Consider the following 20,281-nt stretch of genomic DNA (forward strand, 5'->3'; position numbering starts at 1 on the left):
TTTAGCATCAGTTTCACTATCCTGCACAGTACATTCCTGGACACTGACTGTAGCGTCTTGAGACAGATCTCCTGCTGACAGATGACAGGCCAAATATGTCACTAAGCTGGTCTGAGTGGCGTATATACTGCAAGGCTCCTTTAGATGCTCCTTTGTTGAGATATTATATCCCTGAGAAAGGGCAAACTATTGTTTGTAAAAACCACCTACTCACATATCTTCCCTCCACCAAACTTCATTTAAAAAACTGCAAATTGTAGAGAAAAGGTTCAATTACATGAAGATCACCGTTTGTGGTGATATGTCATTATTTCAGATTGATGATAATAGAGGAGGTATGTAGTTCGGCACAACACAGAGGAGGCTTTGTGACAGCACAAAGCATTTATTATCCTCACGGTGGCAGAGAGGGGAAACAGTGCTCACGCAGCCTCCTTCCTGCTTATCTCAGACGAGGGGAAGGCGCTTTATAATCACCAGGCGTCTGAATGTAAGACTGCAGTATGTGAAGTCCATGCTCAAGACGCTGCACTAATCACATCTGTCTCCACTTCAGTTTCCACTTCATTTGTTTCCTGGCACAACAGTGTATCAGAACATGTCAATACAAAAATCACCTAAAATGTACTTTAACCAAAGCAGTGATTTGACTACATAGTGACCCTTTAACGATGGCTGAATTTCATGTAGCTGCTTCAGTTTCAGGGTCCTGGTATTGTGCATGCTGGTTCACTGTCACACTGTCATGACTTACAGAGACACTTGGATAGTTACTAATACATCTGCTGTGCCTATAGTATTAAAATAAACATGTTTTCATTGGGATTTGCTCTTCACACCATTGCTCCTTTTGCTAGATCGCACAGGGAGAGACAGAAATAAAGTGTGGTTGACTTTCTCTCCCTTTCTGTCTCTAAATCTCTTCCTCTGTGACTGAAAACACAGATTAAAACAGAAACATGTGTCACCGACAGCACTCAGTACTACTCTTCTCCTTTTGAGTTTCTCCTTCGCCTCTTTTGTCCCTCGTTGCTTCCTGTAGTGGTGGGGACGGGTTGCCTGGAGACGGCGGAAACGTTTGGGAGCAGCACAGCAGCGATGGAGAAGTATGAGAAAATCAAAGTTGTCGGAAGAGGAGCTTTCGGGTAAACTCTGAGTTTACTTACACCTAGTCACACACATTTGTCTTTTTTCCTGTATATTTTAACATACGGCGTTGTCACGGCGTGAAGTTGTGAAGCTAAAAGTCCGTGAGGCCTCAGTTTTTCCCCCAAAATGTAACGGGATGCGTCAAAATGTGCGCCGCCCTCCAAAGAAGACATGTCTAGAAAAGTACTGAACAGTTTATGAAACAAGATGTTTATAAGTCGTATGGAGACTAGCTGTGGGATAAATCTTAATGTCAAGCCTGTATCTCTTTGTAGGTTTTGTAAGTCACACTTTGTCTGGCTTTTCTTCTTCAAAAAGTTTGTGAAACGTTTTAGCTAACTGGGCTAGTTATGAATCAACGCTAGGTTAAGTAAGCTATTGCATCCACATCACTTTTAATTACTAGTGGCTATGTTTCACTTTTGAAAGAAAAAGAAAGATGTGTATGAACAGTGAGTTGCTTGAAGATATGTGCAAAATGAGGCTAACATCAAATATACTGGAAGTGGATTAATTCACAACCTTTTTAATCTAAAAGAAAATGAAATGTCATGTCCTCTACGGTATGACTGCACATTTACCAGAGTACATTACAATGTAAATACAGTATATACTATACATCATTTTACACATAACATTCAGAAGATACACTCTGACACAGCTTACGAGTACATTAACATGCAGAAAATAATGTAAATCTGTATTTTAGTACGTCTTTGTGCTCAATCTCTATGCTAAGTGTTCACTCATAATGAGCAAACATGTTAATGAGTCCTTTTTGCATTATTTCCCCTTCTTAAAGTACACCACAAACCCCACAGTGTGTCAAATTGAAAGAAAACTACACAGGTACTTTAACACCACTGATTCACTCATTGAAGCAGGGCTCAACGTTAAGCATTGCCCAGTGGTCCAGGGGCAAGTGAAATGCCACGTCGGGCTAATAATTCTAGCAAGAATTAAACACATTGTTTTTTTCTGGAGCTGATGATAGAAGTGGCGAAGGAGTGAGCCTGTGAGTGACTGACCGTACAGTTTTATGTACTTTCACTCATCCACTTACTCAGAGATGAGTCCATCCAGGGGGAGAAGGAGGGGGGATCGTCACACCATGTTCATGTTCGTTTCTTCACGTCTATGACACTTTGTTTCGTGTTCTGATTCATTTACCTAAATAAAGGTTAAACATGACCATTAACTTTGTCATTATTTGATAACTGCTAATAAATAAAACAACTTGTTTTGGAGCAAGTAAAAACTGACTACTGGCAAGTACATTTCTGACTAAAGCATTAGTGTTGAACCCTGCTTATTTTCTTTCTGCCAATCACATAAAATGCTGTTTTTTACAAAATGCTCAGTAACACTGGCATGCCGAATCTAAACTACCGCAGACCATCCTCTTATATTGTTTATGAAAGAGAATGTACATCTAATTTTTCTTCATCTCCCTCCCCTGTCAGGATCGTTCACCTCTGCCGCAGGCGCAGCGACGGGGCCTTTGTCATCCTGAAGGAGATCCCAGTGGAGCAGATGTCACGAGACGAGCGCCTGGCGGCTCAGAACGAGTGTCAGGTCCTGAAACTGCTCAACCATCCAAACATCATCGAGTACTATGAGAACTTCCTGGAAGACAAGGCCCTCATGATAGCTATGGAGTATGCACCAGGTAAGATTACTGTAATATCTTATTACATAACCGCCCTTTTGTTCTTTGTCTGGCGCTTCACTTTTCCCACTGTTTAGTGCTGTAGGGCTCCATACCTTTTCTGGTTCCCATGTCATGTCAGATGAACGTCTAGTATCAGTGTGGTGGTGCTTTAAGGGACAATTTGATCGGATAACATTTCTGTAATATTACAAGCTAAAACATAAAAAACATTCACACTCTTCACTTGTATTCAGTGTAATTATTTTGTGCATCCCGTTTTTGTTGTCATTAACATTTAACTTGTTAAATTCACTCATTATCTTTGATATCTTTACCTCATTGCTTTGCTCTAAACACAGTTACTTGATCGATTTCTTAGTTATTATGGAAATCAGAAATCATCTTTACTGTCTATTCTCTTCTCGATGTTTTCTTCCTGCAGGTGGAACTTTGGCTGATTACATACAGAAGCGCTGTAACTCTCTGCTGGACGAGGACACCATCCTTCACTTCTTTGTCCAGATCTTACTCGCCCTGTACCACGTCCACAACAAACTCATCCTGCACAGAGACCTCAAGACACAGAACATCCTTCTGGATAAGCACCAGATGATCGTCAAAATTGGAGATTTTGGCATCTCCAAAATCCTCGTCAGCAAGAGCAAAGCTTACACGGTGAGTTGAATTTCCTTTGGTTTAAAGCTACAATTACGTCAGCAGGATACGTTTCCTGATATGTCGAATCCTGACATCAAATCAGCGCCTCCTTCTTTTCACTCTGCAGGTGGTCGGCACTCCATGCTACATCTCCCCAGAGCTGTGTGAAGGGAAGCCATATAACCAGAAGAGTGACATCTGGGCTTTGGGCTGTGTGCTCTATGAGCTGGCGAGCCTTAAGAGAGCCTTCGAGGCTGCTGTACGTAAAAAAAAAAACCCTCACTAACTTGGATGTAGTGATTCAGATAATATGTGTTTGTGTCATTTTTAACAAGTATTAAAACTGTAATTCAGTGTGTAAAACATAAAAAGATTGCAGCGCTGAAATCTCACAAACATCAGAGCTACAGTATGTAGTACCATGAGAGATGGATTCTTGTAATTTCTCAGAATATTTGATATAAAGACCTCAGGTTATCCCATGTTTAACTCAACAGCAGATTGCTGGGGCTTTTGATTTTCAACACAGATCAATAATTCACTCCAGATTTCTTTAGTGGGGTGCTAATGTGAAAATATTAGTCCTTTGGCAGGGATTTTGGGAAGAGGATTGGGGAATTTTCTCACATTTGTAATGCAATATGCAATTTTACTCTTTAACTTTGCTTTCAGAATCTACCCGCACTCGTTCTGAAGATCATGAGCGGGACATTTGCTCCGATTTCAGACCGATACAGCCCCGAACTCCGACAGCTCATCCTCAACATGCTCAACCTGGATCCATCCAAACGACCCCAACTCAATGAAATAATGGCTCTTCCCGTATGCATCAGGCCCCTGCTTAACCTCTACACGGATATAGGCAATGTCAAAATGCGCAGGTTGTGTCTCAGTGTATGCCCAATGACAAGACAGATGTTTTAACACACATGATTTAAGAGTAGTTTATATTTTGTGAAAAAAAATCACCTCCTCTCACTTTTTCCAGGATTGAGAAACCGCTCTCTACTATGCAAACTGGAGCTCAAGGTAGAGCAGGAGGGAGAGTTCCTACCAACAGATCCAGAGGTTAGACACATAGTTACGCTATTTGAGAACAGAACTAGCTGTACCAGGTGGATCACAGTACTTTAATGTGATTGTTATATCTTGGCTTTAAACAGATGGATCCATCGGTTTAGGATCGGGGAAGCTGCATTCCCTCCCACTATCCTCGGTGTACACGTGGGGAAGTGGAATCTCAGCTCCTCTCCGCCTGCCGATGCTCAACACTGAGGTGCTGCAAGTGTCGCTGGGCCGCACTCAGAGGATGGGGGTGACCAAGTCGGGCCGACTGATTACATGGGAGGTCTGTGTGAAATGCTGCTTTTTAGCAGTAATGTTTTATAAAGGAAAAATCCTGACAGATGTGATCTTCTCTGTCCTCCAGGGTCAACTTTGTGATGTATGATATGCTCTTATTCTCCAGCAAAATGCAGTACCAACAGATTTTTACTATAATCTTTTTTTCAGCTATCAAAAAGGCAGCAAATCTGGTTTTGGTGTCAGCCCCTCAGAGAGCTTCTTTGAAGACTCTCAGACCACCGTAGAGGGAAAACAGTGTTGAAGAGGCAGAGATCGCAGCAGTTGCTTCAGTACAAACCATTATTTCAAATGTTTTGGGATTTTCTTGTGGAGATGTAGAGTTAGACCCGGCTGGCTGGGGAATATGGGTGTTTAATAATAAAATAGTTGCTGTAGGGCATTGAATATCACAGATTGGGCCGATTTTTTTCCTTTAATATCTTTTGTTTACTAATGTTGTTCTTCCCTCTTTTGCCCCCAACCATTTCTAATCATCATTTACTGTCGCAGGCTCCGTCAGTGGGGTCCGGTGAGGCCAGTTTGCCCGGTGTGGTGGAGCAGATGCAGCCTCAGTTCATTTCACGCTTCCTCGAGGGTCAGTCTGGAGTCACCATCAAGTCTGTGTCCTGCGGCGATCTTTTTACCACCTGCATGACAGGTCAGTGAAACATCACGTCCATTGCCCAGTCAGTCCGACAGGGAGCTCACTTAAAGGTCATTAGTATTCATTTTCTGTTTTCTGCCTTCACGCGTGGCTGTAAAACACTGAGACGGCATTTGAACTTACATATGAAAATTTGGATGCAGTTAGCTCTTCTTCCAGACTCGATCAGATAGTGTCGATCCACTTGTAAAATAAACATCTGCATGCTTGTTTTAGCAGTTTGACTCATTTATTTTGAGCTCAAACTGTGTTTCTCTGTCAGTCTGTCTGTTTAGGAGGGCAGTGTCAGTCTGTCCAGAACCACAAATCAGATAACACAGGATTAAAGACCCTTCCTCTCAGCTCAGTTGCCTCTCTTTCATCACATTTCACTGTAGTGACGCAGATTAGCGTTTCCTAGATCGGGATTAGAAGCGGTCTGTTGGTCCACACAAGAATACACCTACGCTCATCAACTAATAGTCTTTAATCCCTGTTCTTTATTTTCAATTTGCAGACAGGGGCATTATCATGACGTTTGGCAGCGGGAGCAATGGCTGTCTGGGACACGGTAACTTCAATGATGTAACACAGGTACATGTCCACCGTTGAAAGAAAATATTTGAATGGCACGCTCATATTGATGCAGGTTTTTCTAATATTTATCTATTTCTCAATTTTCTTCAGTCTCTCAACAGGTCTGTTTAAAACTTAATCCAACACAATGTGCATTAATACACCCATGTGTCTGCCAAAGTTGTGTTTTTACTTACTGGAGATTTTCTGGTCAGACTGCATGTGTTTGAATGGGTTTCTTACAATTGTTTATAATAGCATTATAAACTAACCCTTTACACTGTTTTTGCATTCAGCCTAAGATAGTTGAGGCGCTCCTCGGCTACGAGCTGGTTCAGGTATCATGTGGGGCTTCCCACGTCCTCGCTGTGACCAATGAAAGAGAAGTATTTGCCTGGGGAAGAGGAGACAATGGTAAGAGCAAATTAACCGGTTGTTTTTCGAACTCCCTCAATCTATCTTAACATTCATCTTGTGGTGTTTGTTTGTGTGTGACTGATTTATGACAGCGCTGTCTCAGCACACAGCTTTAATGTAGGGTCTCTGTCTCTTTGTCTGGGAGGTCGCCTCGGGCTCGGCACCCAAGACACCCACAACTCTCCACAGCAGGTGTGTTTACCTGTGGAATTTGAGGCCCAGAGGGTGGTGTGTGGAGTTGACTGCTCCATGATTATCAGCACCCAGTACAGCATCATGGCGTGTGGAAGCAACCGGTAATTATTTTCTATATTTTACCACCAGAAGCTCCAGTAGTCCCAGTAAACATGTCACTGACTGAGATGAGCCAATGACCAGCAGTGAAACATCGAATATCACATTTAATGAGAAAGGATGTGATGTTTTTGTGAAGCTGGTCTCCTGTTTTTTACACAGAATTATTCGTGCCTCCTGTAGGCTTATAAACTCACTCGTGCATGGGGTGGTGTAAGATAAAAAGAGATGCTGTGGTGCACAGAGATACTTTTCATGGTGCACAACCTGTGAGGCAGCATTCTCCTAAAATGACGGAGACTTTTCTCTCATTGTTCGTCTCTTTATCTCAGAGGGCTTTACAGTAGGACAGGATGTAGAGCTCTGTATGAGTCAGGGAAGCAGCAGTAAACACAGCGGCGTTCATTTCAGGTCAGAGCAGCATTGTTCAGATACCTGCGGCTCAGCAGCGACCTGCAGCAGACAAGGAAACAGAAATACAAAATATTCACTGGTTTTGGGATAAACATGCATTGTGTATGGAAAGAGGGGTTTGAAAAACAATATAATAAATGCAGGTTTTCTGTATCCCTCTTCCCCCTCTGTACCTCGATTTTGCTGTTTTGATATGATCAGGTTCAACAAGCTCGGGCTGGATAAAATAACCGGAGAGGAGCCAAATCCCTCCACTCAGGTGGAAGAAGTTCATTCATACAATCCTGTCCAATCAGCGCCACTCAACAGTGAGAAGATAGTTTACATTGACATTGGGACAGCCCATTCTGTCGCTGTTACAGGTAAAATATTCACACAGTTAATCAGTAACACTTCAATAACTGGTAAAGTTATAGTTGATTAAAATTTAGTTAATAGTTATTTCACTGTTAACAAACAACGAAATGCTTTAAAAGCCATTTGTTAAGCAATTGTTTATTGTAAAGTTGCAGCTGATAGTTTCATCAAATAGTTTTCTAGGTCATTGCAGCACCAGATGAAGTGATAGGCTGCTTGAAAAGACACTTTTAACATGTTCAACTTCTTCAATAAAGCTAAAGTGCTAAAGCTACACAAATTAGTTAAAAATATAAGTTCATTCACACCTCAATCAATCAATTAATTGTGTCAAAGTCTTTTTAGCTTCATTACTTTCGCCCATGTTTTCCTCGTCCAGAAAAGGGTCAGTGTTTTACCTTCGGCAGCAACCAGCACGGCCAGATGGGCTGCAGTTCGCGTCGTAGCAGCCGTGTGCCCTATCAGGTGCCTGGGCTGCAGGGCATCGCCATGGCTGCCTGTGGAGACGCCTTTACCTTAGCTATTGGATCTGGTGAGTAGCAGAGACAATATATGTGATATTTCAACCTTTTGTCTTCATACAGGCCCTGCACACGTCCACAGGTGTTGAGAGTTATTTTGGATAGTGAGACCTCTGCTCAGGTCACAGATGGGCTGAGACATGTGAGGTCTTGAGCTAATAAGAATGATAAAGGTGTTGTTTGTCCCATGGAGCAGGTGCAACAGAGCTAACAGGAGAGTCAGGGAGATATCAATCAAGAGGGAGGGGAAAGACTGACGGCAGGGCTGTAAACATGATCTGTGGGAGCTAATAGCAGCAGTCAAAAGTCGTTAATAAACTGGATTTTTAGCCAACATTTTACTGTCATTAACCTCTGTCGCCGCAGCCTTCCTTTGCTGCTTGAATTATTTCACTGTGCAGTTATAAAACACGACTATATTCAATATTTCCTGAATGAGAGGTAAATCTAACCACCGTCTCAAGAGCTTCGCCATTTCACCTGTCACAGTTCAGTCTAATTAAACTCTGCGTAAAGAGGCGGAGGCGGGGTATTTCACAATCGGAAGTGAGTGTGTCTCGCCCTGCTCCACATAGAAATGAATGGAAAGTGAACTCTGATCTGACAGCACTGTTAGAAGATTAGGTAAAAACACCTGTGTGGGTGTAGCACAGGTGTGCTGGGTACTGTTGTTCCATGCAGTGACTGATTTAAAGCTCATCTTGTTGGTACATTCAAGAAAAACCTGTCTGACTCTTATCAGTCAGATTAAACAAAAAAACACAAACGTGTATTCTATAAAAGATCATTTGAATTTTAGGGTTTTGCATAACTGCTCTACTCGAGATATCTTCCAACCAGATCTTGTGAACAAAGGCAGCATTTTCATAAAAGGACAAACTCTTTATTTTCCCCACTATTGTTAGTCCCTCACCAAAAAAGTTGTTTAGAAATATGTTTGAGTAGGAGTGAGCACAAGTAAACACAACAGGGTTCATCTCAGCTCTGAGTTAAGACAACATTGCTGAGATATCTGTGGTGTAGCTGCTTGGGAAGAAACAAGGAGGATTCTGGGATACGGAGGGTGGTGCATTTTAATGAGTCACTCTGTTACAAACAGCATGAGCAGCGACTTTAACCAAGACACAGAAATAATGAAATGTTCACTGTGATGAGTGATGATGAATTAAAAGTTTAGAACGTGTTGTTACATTGGCAGTAATGTAACTACACAGGGTTTTAGTTAACGGGCCAAACAAACAGAACCACTTGTTTTCTTGGGATTGGTACGATTAGAAAAACCTGTAAGAGCAAGCTGGGTTTTGAAAGTATCCAACGAAAAATCCCTTCAGGCCTCCCTCGAGGCTCTCACTGGCCAACAGGGAGGTGTTTGTGCTTGATGTTAGTGTTACTGGGTTAGCTGCTGAACACTTTGACTCAGGGCTGAGTGCTGTGAGCGCAGCACATCGATGTCATCACTAATCGTATCCAACTAAGGATAACAGATATTATTGCGGATCGCAATTGTCGTGAATTATCACGGTTACTTTGAATATCATCACGTGAATTAGTTGAAAAAGCTGTCAGTCGTTCAGTCCTATAGATGTCTGTGTTATTTTGAATTGCCTCAAGTCCTAAGCCTGTCACAATGGCTGACGGCACGGCTTGTCCATGGTGTCCCCCACAAAAAAAGGTTCAATCGAATGTGAGGAAATGTATTCAACGTTAGTACAATTTTGGCTTGCACTTTAGCAATAAATCTGTGTAGGTAGACAGGCTAGTAGGACGTCCAATCATTTCATTCGGCCCAACAGAATCGGTTTATGAACCTGAGACGGACGCAGATGCAGGTTTTTTTTCTTCTTTTTCTTCAGAGCATTTGTTTTATTGACTGCTGTCGGGTTGTTTCTACAAATATAACAAAAGATCCTTCTAAAACAACCTAGCAACCTTAGCTTTAAGTAACAGATGTGTTTGTAAGTGTGTGTTTTGTTCTTAAATCTGAGGGTAAAATGTCACATTGTGCCAGCGATTGGCTCCCTGGGGAGAAAGCCAGCAGTGCCAGTCATGCCTGTAGGTTTTCTTTGTTGAGGGACATCTTTGTTCAGCTCTGACTTCCTACAGATAGAGCCATTATGCTGCCACTGCAGGAGAGGCAGAGCTGTCAGTTAAAGATTTGTGTGGGTTAATGCGTCCTGAGCTTTTTTTTTAATTTAAAGAAACGTTGACCGGCTGCTTTCCTCTGCTGCTCTCCACAGAAGGGGAGGTGTACACCTGGGGAAAAGGGGCCCGCGGCCGCCTCGGAAGAAAAGAGGAGGATTCTGGGATACCGAAGGCGGTGCAGCTCGACGAGAGTCACCCATTCGCGGTGACATCAGTGGCTTGTTGTCATGGCAACACTCTGCTGGCAGTGAAACGTAATATTTCGCTTATTAGCCCTTTGTTAACAAACACTGTGAGATGTTGGGATGTGGTGAAACCTAACTGAGAGAGTGCTAATCCTCGGATGAAAGACGGGCTGAACTCGAGACAAGCTCCTCTTGATAACGTCGACACAGACGCATGTTTTTTCATGCCGAATTGTGAAAGGACTCAGTTGTGAGTTTTGTAAGATCACAGGCTAAAGACACGACTATAGCTTTGATTCATATAGTCGTACATCAAGCGCTCCGTGTACATCAACAGACTACGTCCTTTCAGCTTTACTCCGCACACTCGAACCTTTCTATCCGCGTGCCAAAAGTCATCATTCTGTCCAGTTTTTCTCTGTGGCTGTTGATTTGAGACCGAACTGAATGACACAGCTGTAGACGTCTTTCTGAGAGCAACAGAAAAACAACAGTTTGCAGCAGTGAAACCCACAGATTCTGATGAAAGCCGAGGAACAGTGAAGGTGGGATTAAATCGTCCCACTACACCGCAAACTGAAAATAGCTGCAGATTTAGAGAAGATTAAACTGCATCACAATTTAATAAGTAACAGAGATGTTGGTAATCCTGGCTACAGGCTACAGGGCTGCTGTTTCAATGTGTCTGTGACCTGAACCATGTGACAAGGACACGGAGACCAACATGGATCAACACTCGCAGAGGTCATTAGCATGATCGGACCAGACCAGGAACTGATGAGCTTAACACTTCACCTGATTACAACAGTCCAGATGACAGTGTTTACTCTATGTTTCACGTATAGTACATATGTAGTTTTATATGAATATCACAGGATCAAAAAGCAGTTTATACACCATGATTTTATTAAATCATTAAATGCATACTGTATCATGAATAGACAGAGAGCAGAGTCGGGTCGTTGGATGCGGGGCTTATTTAAAGCTGACACAGTGAGGCGGTGAGGCTGGTTAGAGTCCTGCACATTTAGATGTTTTGTGGGAACAGCAGACTTTTATCTGTGGTGACACTCAGGTGTCGCTGTAAAAATGAAACTGATATATTTATTTTAAAGCCTCGATGTTTCCTGTAGATATTGAAAGTCTTGAAATTGGACTGTGTCCAAATTTTTATTCTTGGCGACGAGCAAAAGCGTCTAAAACCTTCTTTAGACAGTCACAAATTTTACATCATGATGATTTTAATAGCTTCTTCTGTGAAAATGACCGTTTTGATGCTACAATGATCATCATCTCTAATCGTGAATCATATCACAATCTGTCAAAATAATCAGAATATTATTTCTAGATCTATCCTCCATCACCTGCAGCCCTGGTGCAAGTGCCTCGTTTCAATCCTAAACTAAATAACAGAATTGATCGACTTCAGACATCAGTATTTTTTCATGTTCCTCTGCAGGAAGGTCTAACGGTGCAGACATGCTTCCTGTTTCATGTCGGACAAAAATGACAAGCTTGTATTGATATTTAATTAACGCACACTATCGGCCTCATTACTGGCAAATTGATTCACTGGTTGCAGGAGGAGTCATGTGCTGATGTTTATGGCTGCGACTAATGATTGTTTTTATCATCGATTAGTCTGCTGATTATTCTCTTAATTAATTTAACAAATTGTTGAAGGCAAGGTGATTGTTATCGTCTGCCCTTCTATCCAAAACCCAAAGATATTCGGTTTGCTACATGCCAGAAGAGCAACAAATCCTCACAACTGAGAAGATGCACTCGTACATTTTGGGGTATTTTTGTTGAAACGTGACTGAAACAATTGATAGATTACTAGATTGACTAGTAACTTCAGCTCTACTGATGCTTCACCCTCTTCATTTCCTCCCTTTTGTTCCAGCCTTACTCGAGGAACCTGTCCCGAGATGATTTTGTCCTAAAAAAGAACCCACCCAGCGTCGGTCATGGCGCCCGGCGGCGTCCTGAGGTGAAGGACAGCTTCCTCTGAATAACTCGTCCCAGAGGCCCATCTGTGCTGCCGCTGAAAGATTCCCTTTCATTCTGCAGCTGCGTCCTCGCACTTTCACTCGCTCTTCCTCTCTGTCTAGTTTTCTTTTTTTTCTCCTCCAGGAATGAATGTTTGTTTCATTCGCTGGTTTGATATGATGAGGCACAGACGAAGGTCACAACTTGCGTGCCGCAGCAGGTGTATCTCACAACAGGTTAGTTGAAGGAATGTTGCGACACAGTTTCTGAAGATGGATTACAGGAAGTCATTAGGCGGCTGTCATGCGGTGACCTATTGTCCTCTCTCACGTGCAGCGTTTGCATGATAAAGACCAGAAAAAAAGTCAAACTGGTTTGAGCTCTCTTAAGCCACCGATGGATAAGATGATGCAACACAAAGACAGGAGAAGAATGAAAGCCACTCGAGTGTTAAGTAACTCATCAGTCCAGTGAAGCGAACACGTTCACCTCGATCACATCGTCGCTGGTCACATTGTGCTTTATTGGATTAGTCCTCCGATACATTTGTAACTGGACGGCAGAGTTCAGACCAGATAACGATGTTTTGTTTACGGCTCAACTGAACGTCTTTAAGACTTAATGACTGAATTCACTCGTTCACTCACTCAATAGTCATTAAGCAGTTTATAGCGAGCAGTAAAACCAGATAGGAATCATCTGTGTTTAGCTTCATGATGTTTTTGTTCCTCTGTAGGCTTAAATGTATAAATATACAGACATCTGGAAGGTAAATCAAGTGATTTGTAACTCACTGTACATGTGTATTATATTTGAAATGAGATGTTATATATTGTGTATATATCTGTAAACTGTTTTTATAGGATGGAACCGAGAACGTTGAGAAAACAAGACTGCCAAAGCAGAAGTTAAAATGTGCCTATCAGTGGAAGAAGTAGTTTTTTTTTATGGCGGTTCTGCAGCTGCTCTGTAGTCTGGTGGTATGGTACCGCACCAAGGCCCCGTCCACACGTATGCAGGTATTTCTTATATGGAAGCTTTTTCTGCGTTTTGGCCTTTTGAACACGGGCCACTGAAAACGAAACTCCTTCTAGGCTGAAAATATTCTGAATCTCTGTTTTCAGTGTTCACGTCTGGACGGGCAGGACCAGACATTTCTGGAAACTATGACGCAGACGCACACATTTATCAGTGTTTAGAGCATCGTTAACAAATGTTAACTTGGAGTACGTGTTATGATATTGAAGTATTTGAAAGGATGTTATATTCTTTGAGTTGTGTCAGTGTACCATGTGGCCATGAAATATGCATTTTAAGGTGCATCAGGATGGATGGAGATCATTTTTATGTTTACAAAAACATCTATGTTCGTGTGGACTCAGCCTAAAATACTTTACTGTGTTTCACCATAGTCGTGTCGTTTGTCCACAGAGGCCGCCAAATTAAATCACAAAAAAAGTAAAGTAGTAGCAGTACCTTTTAATAAAGGTATTGTCATCCACATATACTTGAAATACCAAACATGAAAACACTCATGGTGCAGAATGGCCCATCTTATAATCATGTATGTTGTATTAATAGATGATAATCAGTGATTCATCAGTGTATAAGCACCACTGAGGCTGCAGCTGGTTACCTGATTTACTGCCGGATGCTTTAATCTGTGGTGAAACATCATTATTCATTTGTTGATCACATTTTGTATTAATAAAAATCTGCAAAATAACTAAATGTAGTTTTCTTCTGAATTGTGGTTGAGTAGATTAAAATGTAACATAACATGGAAGTAAAAAGCTCTCCTCAGGCTCAGTATTTGAGTTAGTGCACCGGTGCTTTTTGTCGAACATAAAGTATTTTTATGTTGTAACTTACGGTGACATTTTCTACTGTTAAAGCTTTTTATTGTGGTGGTGATAAAAACACTAAAAGAGAGATGGATCTTTACAGGTGTCTGAACCTGTAATAAACCTTATGTTATACGAGGAGATGGTTTCACGGCGGACTGTAAAGTCTTCGTCAGCCACAAGCGGATCTGCGATGAACATTTAGGTTGATCTCTTTCAGAGAAGATGAGGTTTTTTTTATTTTTCCACAGACGTGTGGAAACAAAACGTTAAACCTGAAGTTTGACTTTTAAACAAAACATCAGCAGCTACAGATTAATAACTAACTGCAGTGACAGTCTGATTACCTCTGCTTTATTCTGCCCACACAGCCCCTATTATCCTCACATTAATCACCCAATCACACGTTAATCTGTGTTAATTTCCACAGAGCTGCTATCAGCTGATTATTATTATATTAGCAGATTAATATGCGTTTGTCGCTAACGTTAAAGAGAAAACCACAATATAACAACTGCTCCCCCTGTTAAAGACGTGCTCACACCTTTTTCTGAGGACACGGATCGTTTACCATTGTTGTCTTGTGTGATGATGTAATGATGATGTAATCTGGTGGCAATACAGCAGATGAGAAATGATCTAAATATGCTGCCATGTGTTGCTTTTATTCATACTGCCATAACATGAGCATTTATTATAGTCTGGGGGCTTTTTAAAAAAAAATAGTGTACAAATGCAAGTCAGGTTTTATGTTTTTATCACATATAAAGACAAAAAAAATGAAGAAACAGGAGGAAAATACTAGATTTCTTTATTTTTGTGTGTGTGTGCTCCACCACCAGAGGGCAGCTGTCACCTCTGAGTGCTGTGGGCTTCTGATGTAGGTCCATTTATATGTTTACTGACTTAAACCTTCACAACAAACCCCTCCTCACCTTCTCACTGTCGTAATTATGAGCATAAATGTTTATTTTTTTACATTTACGACCAGCTTGTGTGTAAAAAAAGAAGACACACGAGCTTAAATCTGGAGTATCAGTCGGATTAATAGGATATAAAACAAACATTTCGCACAGAGGAGCTGCATCTGGAGACAAAAAGCTCCCTGAAGACAGATGAAGGGGAGATAAAATTAAAAAAAAAATGGTGTGATGATCACAGGAGTGTGTTTTTTTTTTTTTTTTTTTTCCAGCTTCTTGACTCCTCCTGCGTGGAGGAGGAGGCGGGACTCGGTGCACCTAAACAGACGGAGGGGTTATTCATTGTGCTTCAGTGTGTCAGTGCTGCATCCAGTGAGGAAGGAGAGGAGAGGAGAGAGAGAGGGCCACACACGGCCACATTAACCCCGAGCAACACACACACACATCGGATCTGCGCTCGTCTCTGCAGCCTCTCCCCCGGACCGACTCGCTCCTTTGTTGCCGGGCTGCAGGAGCAGAATCCGGGGCTCGGGACTCGCCTCGATCGGCAGGAAGGGAAGGAAGGAAGGAAGGAGGGACGTGATATGAACCCCTCATCGGCTTAAAACGCCACAGCCTCCGGTTTTTTTCTTGCAGGAGGAGGGTGGAGGGGGTTAACAGGAGGATCAGAGACAGAGAGAGAGGACATTTCTTACCTTTTTTTTTTTTTTTTTTTCACCTGCAAGCTTGAAGGCCCGAGAATAAGACACAACATCTCCCGCAGCAGCGATGCCCGGGTTTGATTACAAGTTTCTGGAAAAGCCAAAGAGACGCTTCCAGTGTCCGCTCTGCAGCAAGGCGATGCGGGAGCCGGTCCAAGTGTCTACCTGTGGACATCGGTTCTGTGACACCTGTCTGCAAGAATTCCTGAGGTACGACGTGTGTGTGTGCGTGCGTGTGTGTGTGTGCAGGCGATACTGGAGAGTGCAGCCTTGTCTAGTTTCGGTCGAGCAACAGTAAATAAAGGATGTGTAGGTGTGTCCTTGCTCACCTTTCCTTTCCTCGGTGCTTGTTCATGTGTAGATATGACAGCAGCAGCAGGCCTGTGAGCAGGACAGTCTTAATGCACTAACGAGGCTGGAACATGACCCAGCAGCCTTGTTGTGATCAGTCATGCAGGTGTCTCTCTGCACAGGTGGAGAGGATGCTGTCATTGTTCTGACAAAGCAGATGCTTTTTTTTGTTGTTGTTGCTTTTCTCAGACTGTGATTTTTTTTTATTCTTCCTGTCGATATCATTCATGTTGTGGTTGTTTGTGTCCTCCAGAGGGCCCCTTGCCTCCCCATCCTGTCTGTTGTTTGTGGCCCCCGGGCTGGCTGAAGTCTGCATGGGTCAGGATGAGGAGGTCTTTGTTGTATCTGTAGGTAGACTAAGGAAACTCATGTGATGCACCGAATGTCAGTTTTAACAGCAGTGTGACCTCACAGAAGTCAGGAGCTCTGAGGAGGGTCTCTGTTGTGCTTTTTGTTGAAGTTGGAGCACAGATGAGTCGGATGTTTGCGGCTGGTTTATCTTAAAGTTAAAGATCTGTCGTTGCACTGACGAGAACTGGTGTCGTTCCTCAGACGAGTCAGGAGGAAAACAGATGGTGAGATTTGGTTTCCGTGGAAAACGAGTGCTGTTTTTATTTGTGAGGCAAAAAAAAAAACCGAGCCGCAGCTTTTATTTGTTTTGTCTGTAAAATGTGAGAAAGTAACAACACACTGGAGAAGCTGCAGGCTGAGGATGTCAGCAGTAGTTGCGGATTTATTTCCTGTCAGTCGATTAATTGGCCGCTTGTTTCTGCTGTGGCACAGAAGATGATTATGGTTCAATAAAACCTCTAAATTTTACATCGTGCAGATGATCAGAACTGAAATTGCTGTTTATAGCAGACGTTCCCAAACTTTTTCATGTCAACGACCCGAATAAGAGATGCGCATCAGACCAGAGACCCCCAACTTGAAAAGATTTAGTCTTTCACAGGCCTTTAAATAAAAGAGACAGAGCTCCTGATACGTGGAAAAGCAGTTTGCAGGAGCTAACACGAGCTTAAGATGAGAGAAAAACAGGCTTTTATTATAAGTTATGGTGCGCTGAGAAGAAAACAGCATCGCCCATCCTGAAGCTTCACACCCACACCTTCAGTCAACATGGGTCGTAATAACCTGCTTTCACAGTCGACCTGCATGTTTTCATTGTCTGATGAGGACGAATTCCAGAAGTTACAGAATCCACCTTTAAGGAATCATTAATAGTTGATCAATAATCAAAGTAGGATCAGCTGATTGACGTACAAATAATCTGCAACTTCTGCTTCTTTTAAGCAACATTTCAAGCAAAAAAAGCCACGAATTGCTGTTTTCAACCCCTCAGACATCAGATCTCTGCTCCTTCTGTGTCACATCATCACAAAGTGAATGTGGACAAAAGCACGACAAGATTATAAAATCCTCATTAATTCAGTCATTGCTTTGTCGTGGTTGGAAGTGGACTTTGCTTTCTTCACACGGAGCAACAAACGCTGTTGTTTGTCAGATTTCTGAGTCACATCTCGCCGATACGGGCGAGCAGCCTTTGTGTCGCAGACGAACAGCGATGTTGACGTGTCGCGTGATTCAAATCAGAGGAAGACAAAACAGAAAACTTGTTGTTTGTGCATGTTTTTGGTTTGAGTCACTCTGTGGAGAAGTTATTGTCTTCAGTTCGACTCGAAACTTGAAGACACCCTGACGGAAACATCACGAGCAAATAAAACAACGCTTGTCTTCAGGCAAGAGGAATATCTAATCTGATCTTAAGGTATCCGGTATCAACTCGTCACGCTTCTCACAGCATCCTTGTGTCTGAAAAAACAGTCGACTGGTTTGACAGCAGAGATGTGAATCCACGCTCTGAATACATTAGCAGCTCTGTCGTGAGTTCCTGGTTTGCACCTTGAGTCATCAGGAAGCCTCCTCTGGCTCACTGAACAGCAGCAAATTGCATCTGGTTGAAAAGCAGAAACTGGGATGAACAAAGAGAGAGCGAGGGAGGAACAGCGCTCGCTGCTGATCAATGAGTTTTGCCCGACGCTTTGTCTGCCTCATCCTGCCCGCCTCCGCCTCCATCCTCCAGTTTACACTTTTTTTTATTTTATTTTTACTCCCACAGACTGAATTTAACTAAAGTTTCCCAACTTCTGAAAGTTTTTGTTGAGTAATAGTCAGGATGTGAGTCCTCCCTGTCTGACCTGCATGGTCTGAAGATGTAACAGCTGTGCACCTTTTATACCACGCATCCAATGACTTTATCAATGAGTAATAGATCATCAGTGAGATAAAGTTTGGAGGTGTCAAGAGTTGAAAACTTCCTTCGACTGCTGAGATCATTTGACCGTTTGTTGCTAGAAAAATCTGGACCAAAGTCCCGTTATTGACAGCTTATCATCGCTTACACCCCAAGAACGATACTTCCACATGTTCACAGCGATTTGATGAACCATATAAACAGCGACTGCCGATCAAAATCCTTCTGGGTCTACAGGGACATCACTCAGCTTCAATCTCCATAGAAATGCTGGAGTGCCTTTAATACTGGTTTCAAACTGCAGCCGCCGGAAACGCTTTTCAGACGATCTACTCTAATAACTCAGTCTTGGTTATTCAAATAACTCATTAGACGCTTATATAATCTATATTAAACTGCCAATTACACACGTAAACATGTCATTTTACCTGAGAGGTGCCGCCAGATGGTCTTTCATACAGAAGTTTGAGTAAAACTTGGCTTCAAAAGACGATAACTCTCGTAACAGAACATGAAAAAAACATTTTCTTCTGGGTTTTTGTTTCTCTTCTGTAACATACAGCTGGAACAGGTCATCAGTATCAGTTTCCAACACAGCTGGAGAGAGAAACACGTGCTAGACGCTACTGTTTAGAGTGGACGACCACATCGTTACCATTACAGTGATCATCTTTGGCGCTGACGGCCCTCTACTGTAGATTTAATGGTTAAAACTTGCTAATGAGAGTTTACACAACCTGGCAACCCAAAAGTTCTACCAATAGCTGGATAACTTATCTATGAAGTGTTAGTAACAGATTTAGTAACCATTAATAGCCTTTTTATTGAAAAGGTGCCTCATTAACAAGCGGTGCCTCGTTATCTGACATCAGATTGTGACGTTGAAGCGACTGAACAAGTTGTTTCAGTTTAATTTATCACATGATCAAAATGTTTCTGCATCTTGATGTCAAAGATCACGCTGACAAGTTTCCTTTCACTTCTCTCAAACTTAAATCAACCATCTGTCAACGGCAGACGATATTTCAGCACCTCTTCCTCTCACTAGCTCCAAACAAAGCGGCGGCCGAGCGACCGCCCGCTCGTTCACCTCTTTAATTAACAAAGTGTGCCAGTTGAGGCCACTTTCAGCTCGCTGAGCGCACGCATCCTTTGTGAGGAAAAGTTGGAGTTCACTGAGGCTGACAGACAGCAGTTAGCTAATGCTTCGCCCATTGTGCAACCAGGTTGCTCCTCTGCCTGTAATTACTGAAGGCTGTGAAACATCCAGTCCGGGCCTGCCAGCCCGACTCTGCCTACTTCGACACTGACAGCTCCGAGTCGTCTCCAGAGTCGCTGCTCTGTTGCAACAAGCCACCCAAGAATGCAGCTGCATGGCATTGCTTCACTGTTAATCACCCTTTCTCTATCAGCCTCCTGGTAACACTTCACTTTAACTCACACTGTTCAGCATTTACAAGCAGTATATAAACACTGATAAACAGGTCAGGAGGGTTTATTAATACACACAGTAAATCAGTTGCTCTTCAGTCGTCCTGGAGGCCTCAGTCCTGCAAACTCACCAGAGCTCGTCATCAAGTTCTGATAACGACACAGGACAGGAGGCTCAGCGGACCAGAACACTGCAATGAATCATTAATCAAGGGTTATAATAATCAATGCTGCGGTTGGAAATGTTAATAAGTCATTAATAAAGAGTTTTATTCATCAGGTCTGTAGTTTAAGATGTTAATAAGTCATTTCTAAAGTATTTAATCATCAAGCGTGCACTTTTAAATGTTTAAAATACGTTATTAAAGAGTTTTAATGATTAAATTAAAAGTTATAAATGATAATACGTCATTAATAAAGAGTTTAATTCATCATGTC

The 20,281-nt window shown here is 42.3% G+C and overlaps 2 protein-coding genes across 2 annotated transcripts in view; both read left to right on the forward strand.

The window, feature by feature from the left end:
• The first annotated feature begins 1,098 nt into the window (after nt 1–1,098).
• Nucleotides 1,099–13,234, forward strand: nek8 (NIMA-related kinase 8). The gene is made up of 15 exons (XM_073490153.1): nt 1,099–1,145; nt 2,613–2,818; nt 3,243–3,475; nt 3,585–3,716; nt 4,130–4,338; nt 4,446–4,525; nt 4,621–4,805; nt 5,312–5,459; nt 5,962–6,038; nt 6,317–6,434; nt 6,583–6,733; nt 7,347–7,507; nt 7,882–8,034; nt 10,261–10,419; nt 12,257–13,234. Exons 1-15 carry the CDS (start codon nt 1,099–1,101, stop codon nt 12,283–12,285), a joined length of 2,088 nt encoding a protein of 695 aa, XP_073346254.1. The 3' UTR covers nt 12,286–13,234.
• A 2,225-nt stretch (nt 13,235–15,459) lies between these two features.
• Nucleotides 15,460–20,281, forward strand: part of traf4a (tnf receptor-associated factor 4a) — a 34,681-nt gene continuing 29,859 nt past the window's right edge. The window contains exon 1 of the mRNA XM_073491786.1: nt 15,460–16,017. Within this exon, the coding sequence (XP_073347887.1) occupies nt 15,875–16,017 (143 nt within the window). The 5' untranslated portion in view covers nt 15,460–15,874. The remainder of the gene's footprint in view (nt 16,018–20,281) is intronic.

Source organism: Pagrus major, chromosome 2 (genome assembly GCF_040436345.1).
Source record: "Pagrus major chromosome 2, Pma_NU_1.0".
In the NCBI taxonomy this organism is placed as follows: domain Eukaryota; kingdom Metazoa; phylum Chordata; class Actinopteri; order Spariformes; family Sparidae; genus Pagrus; species Pagrus major.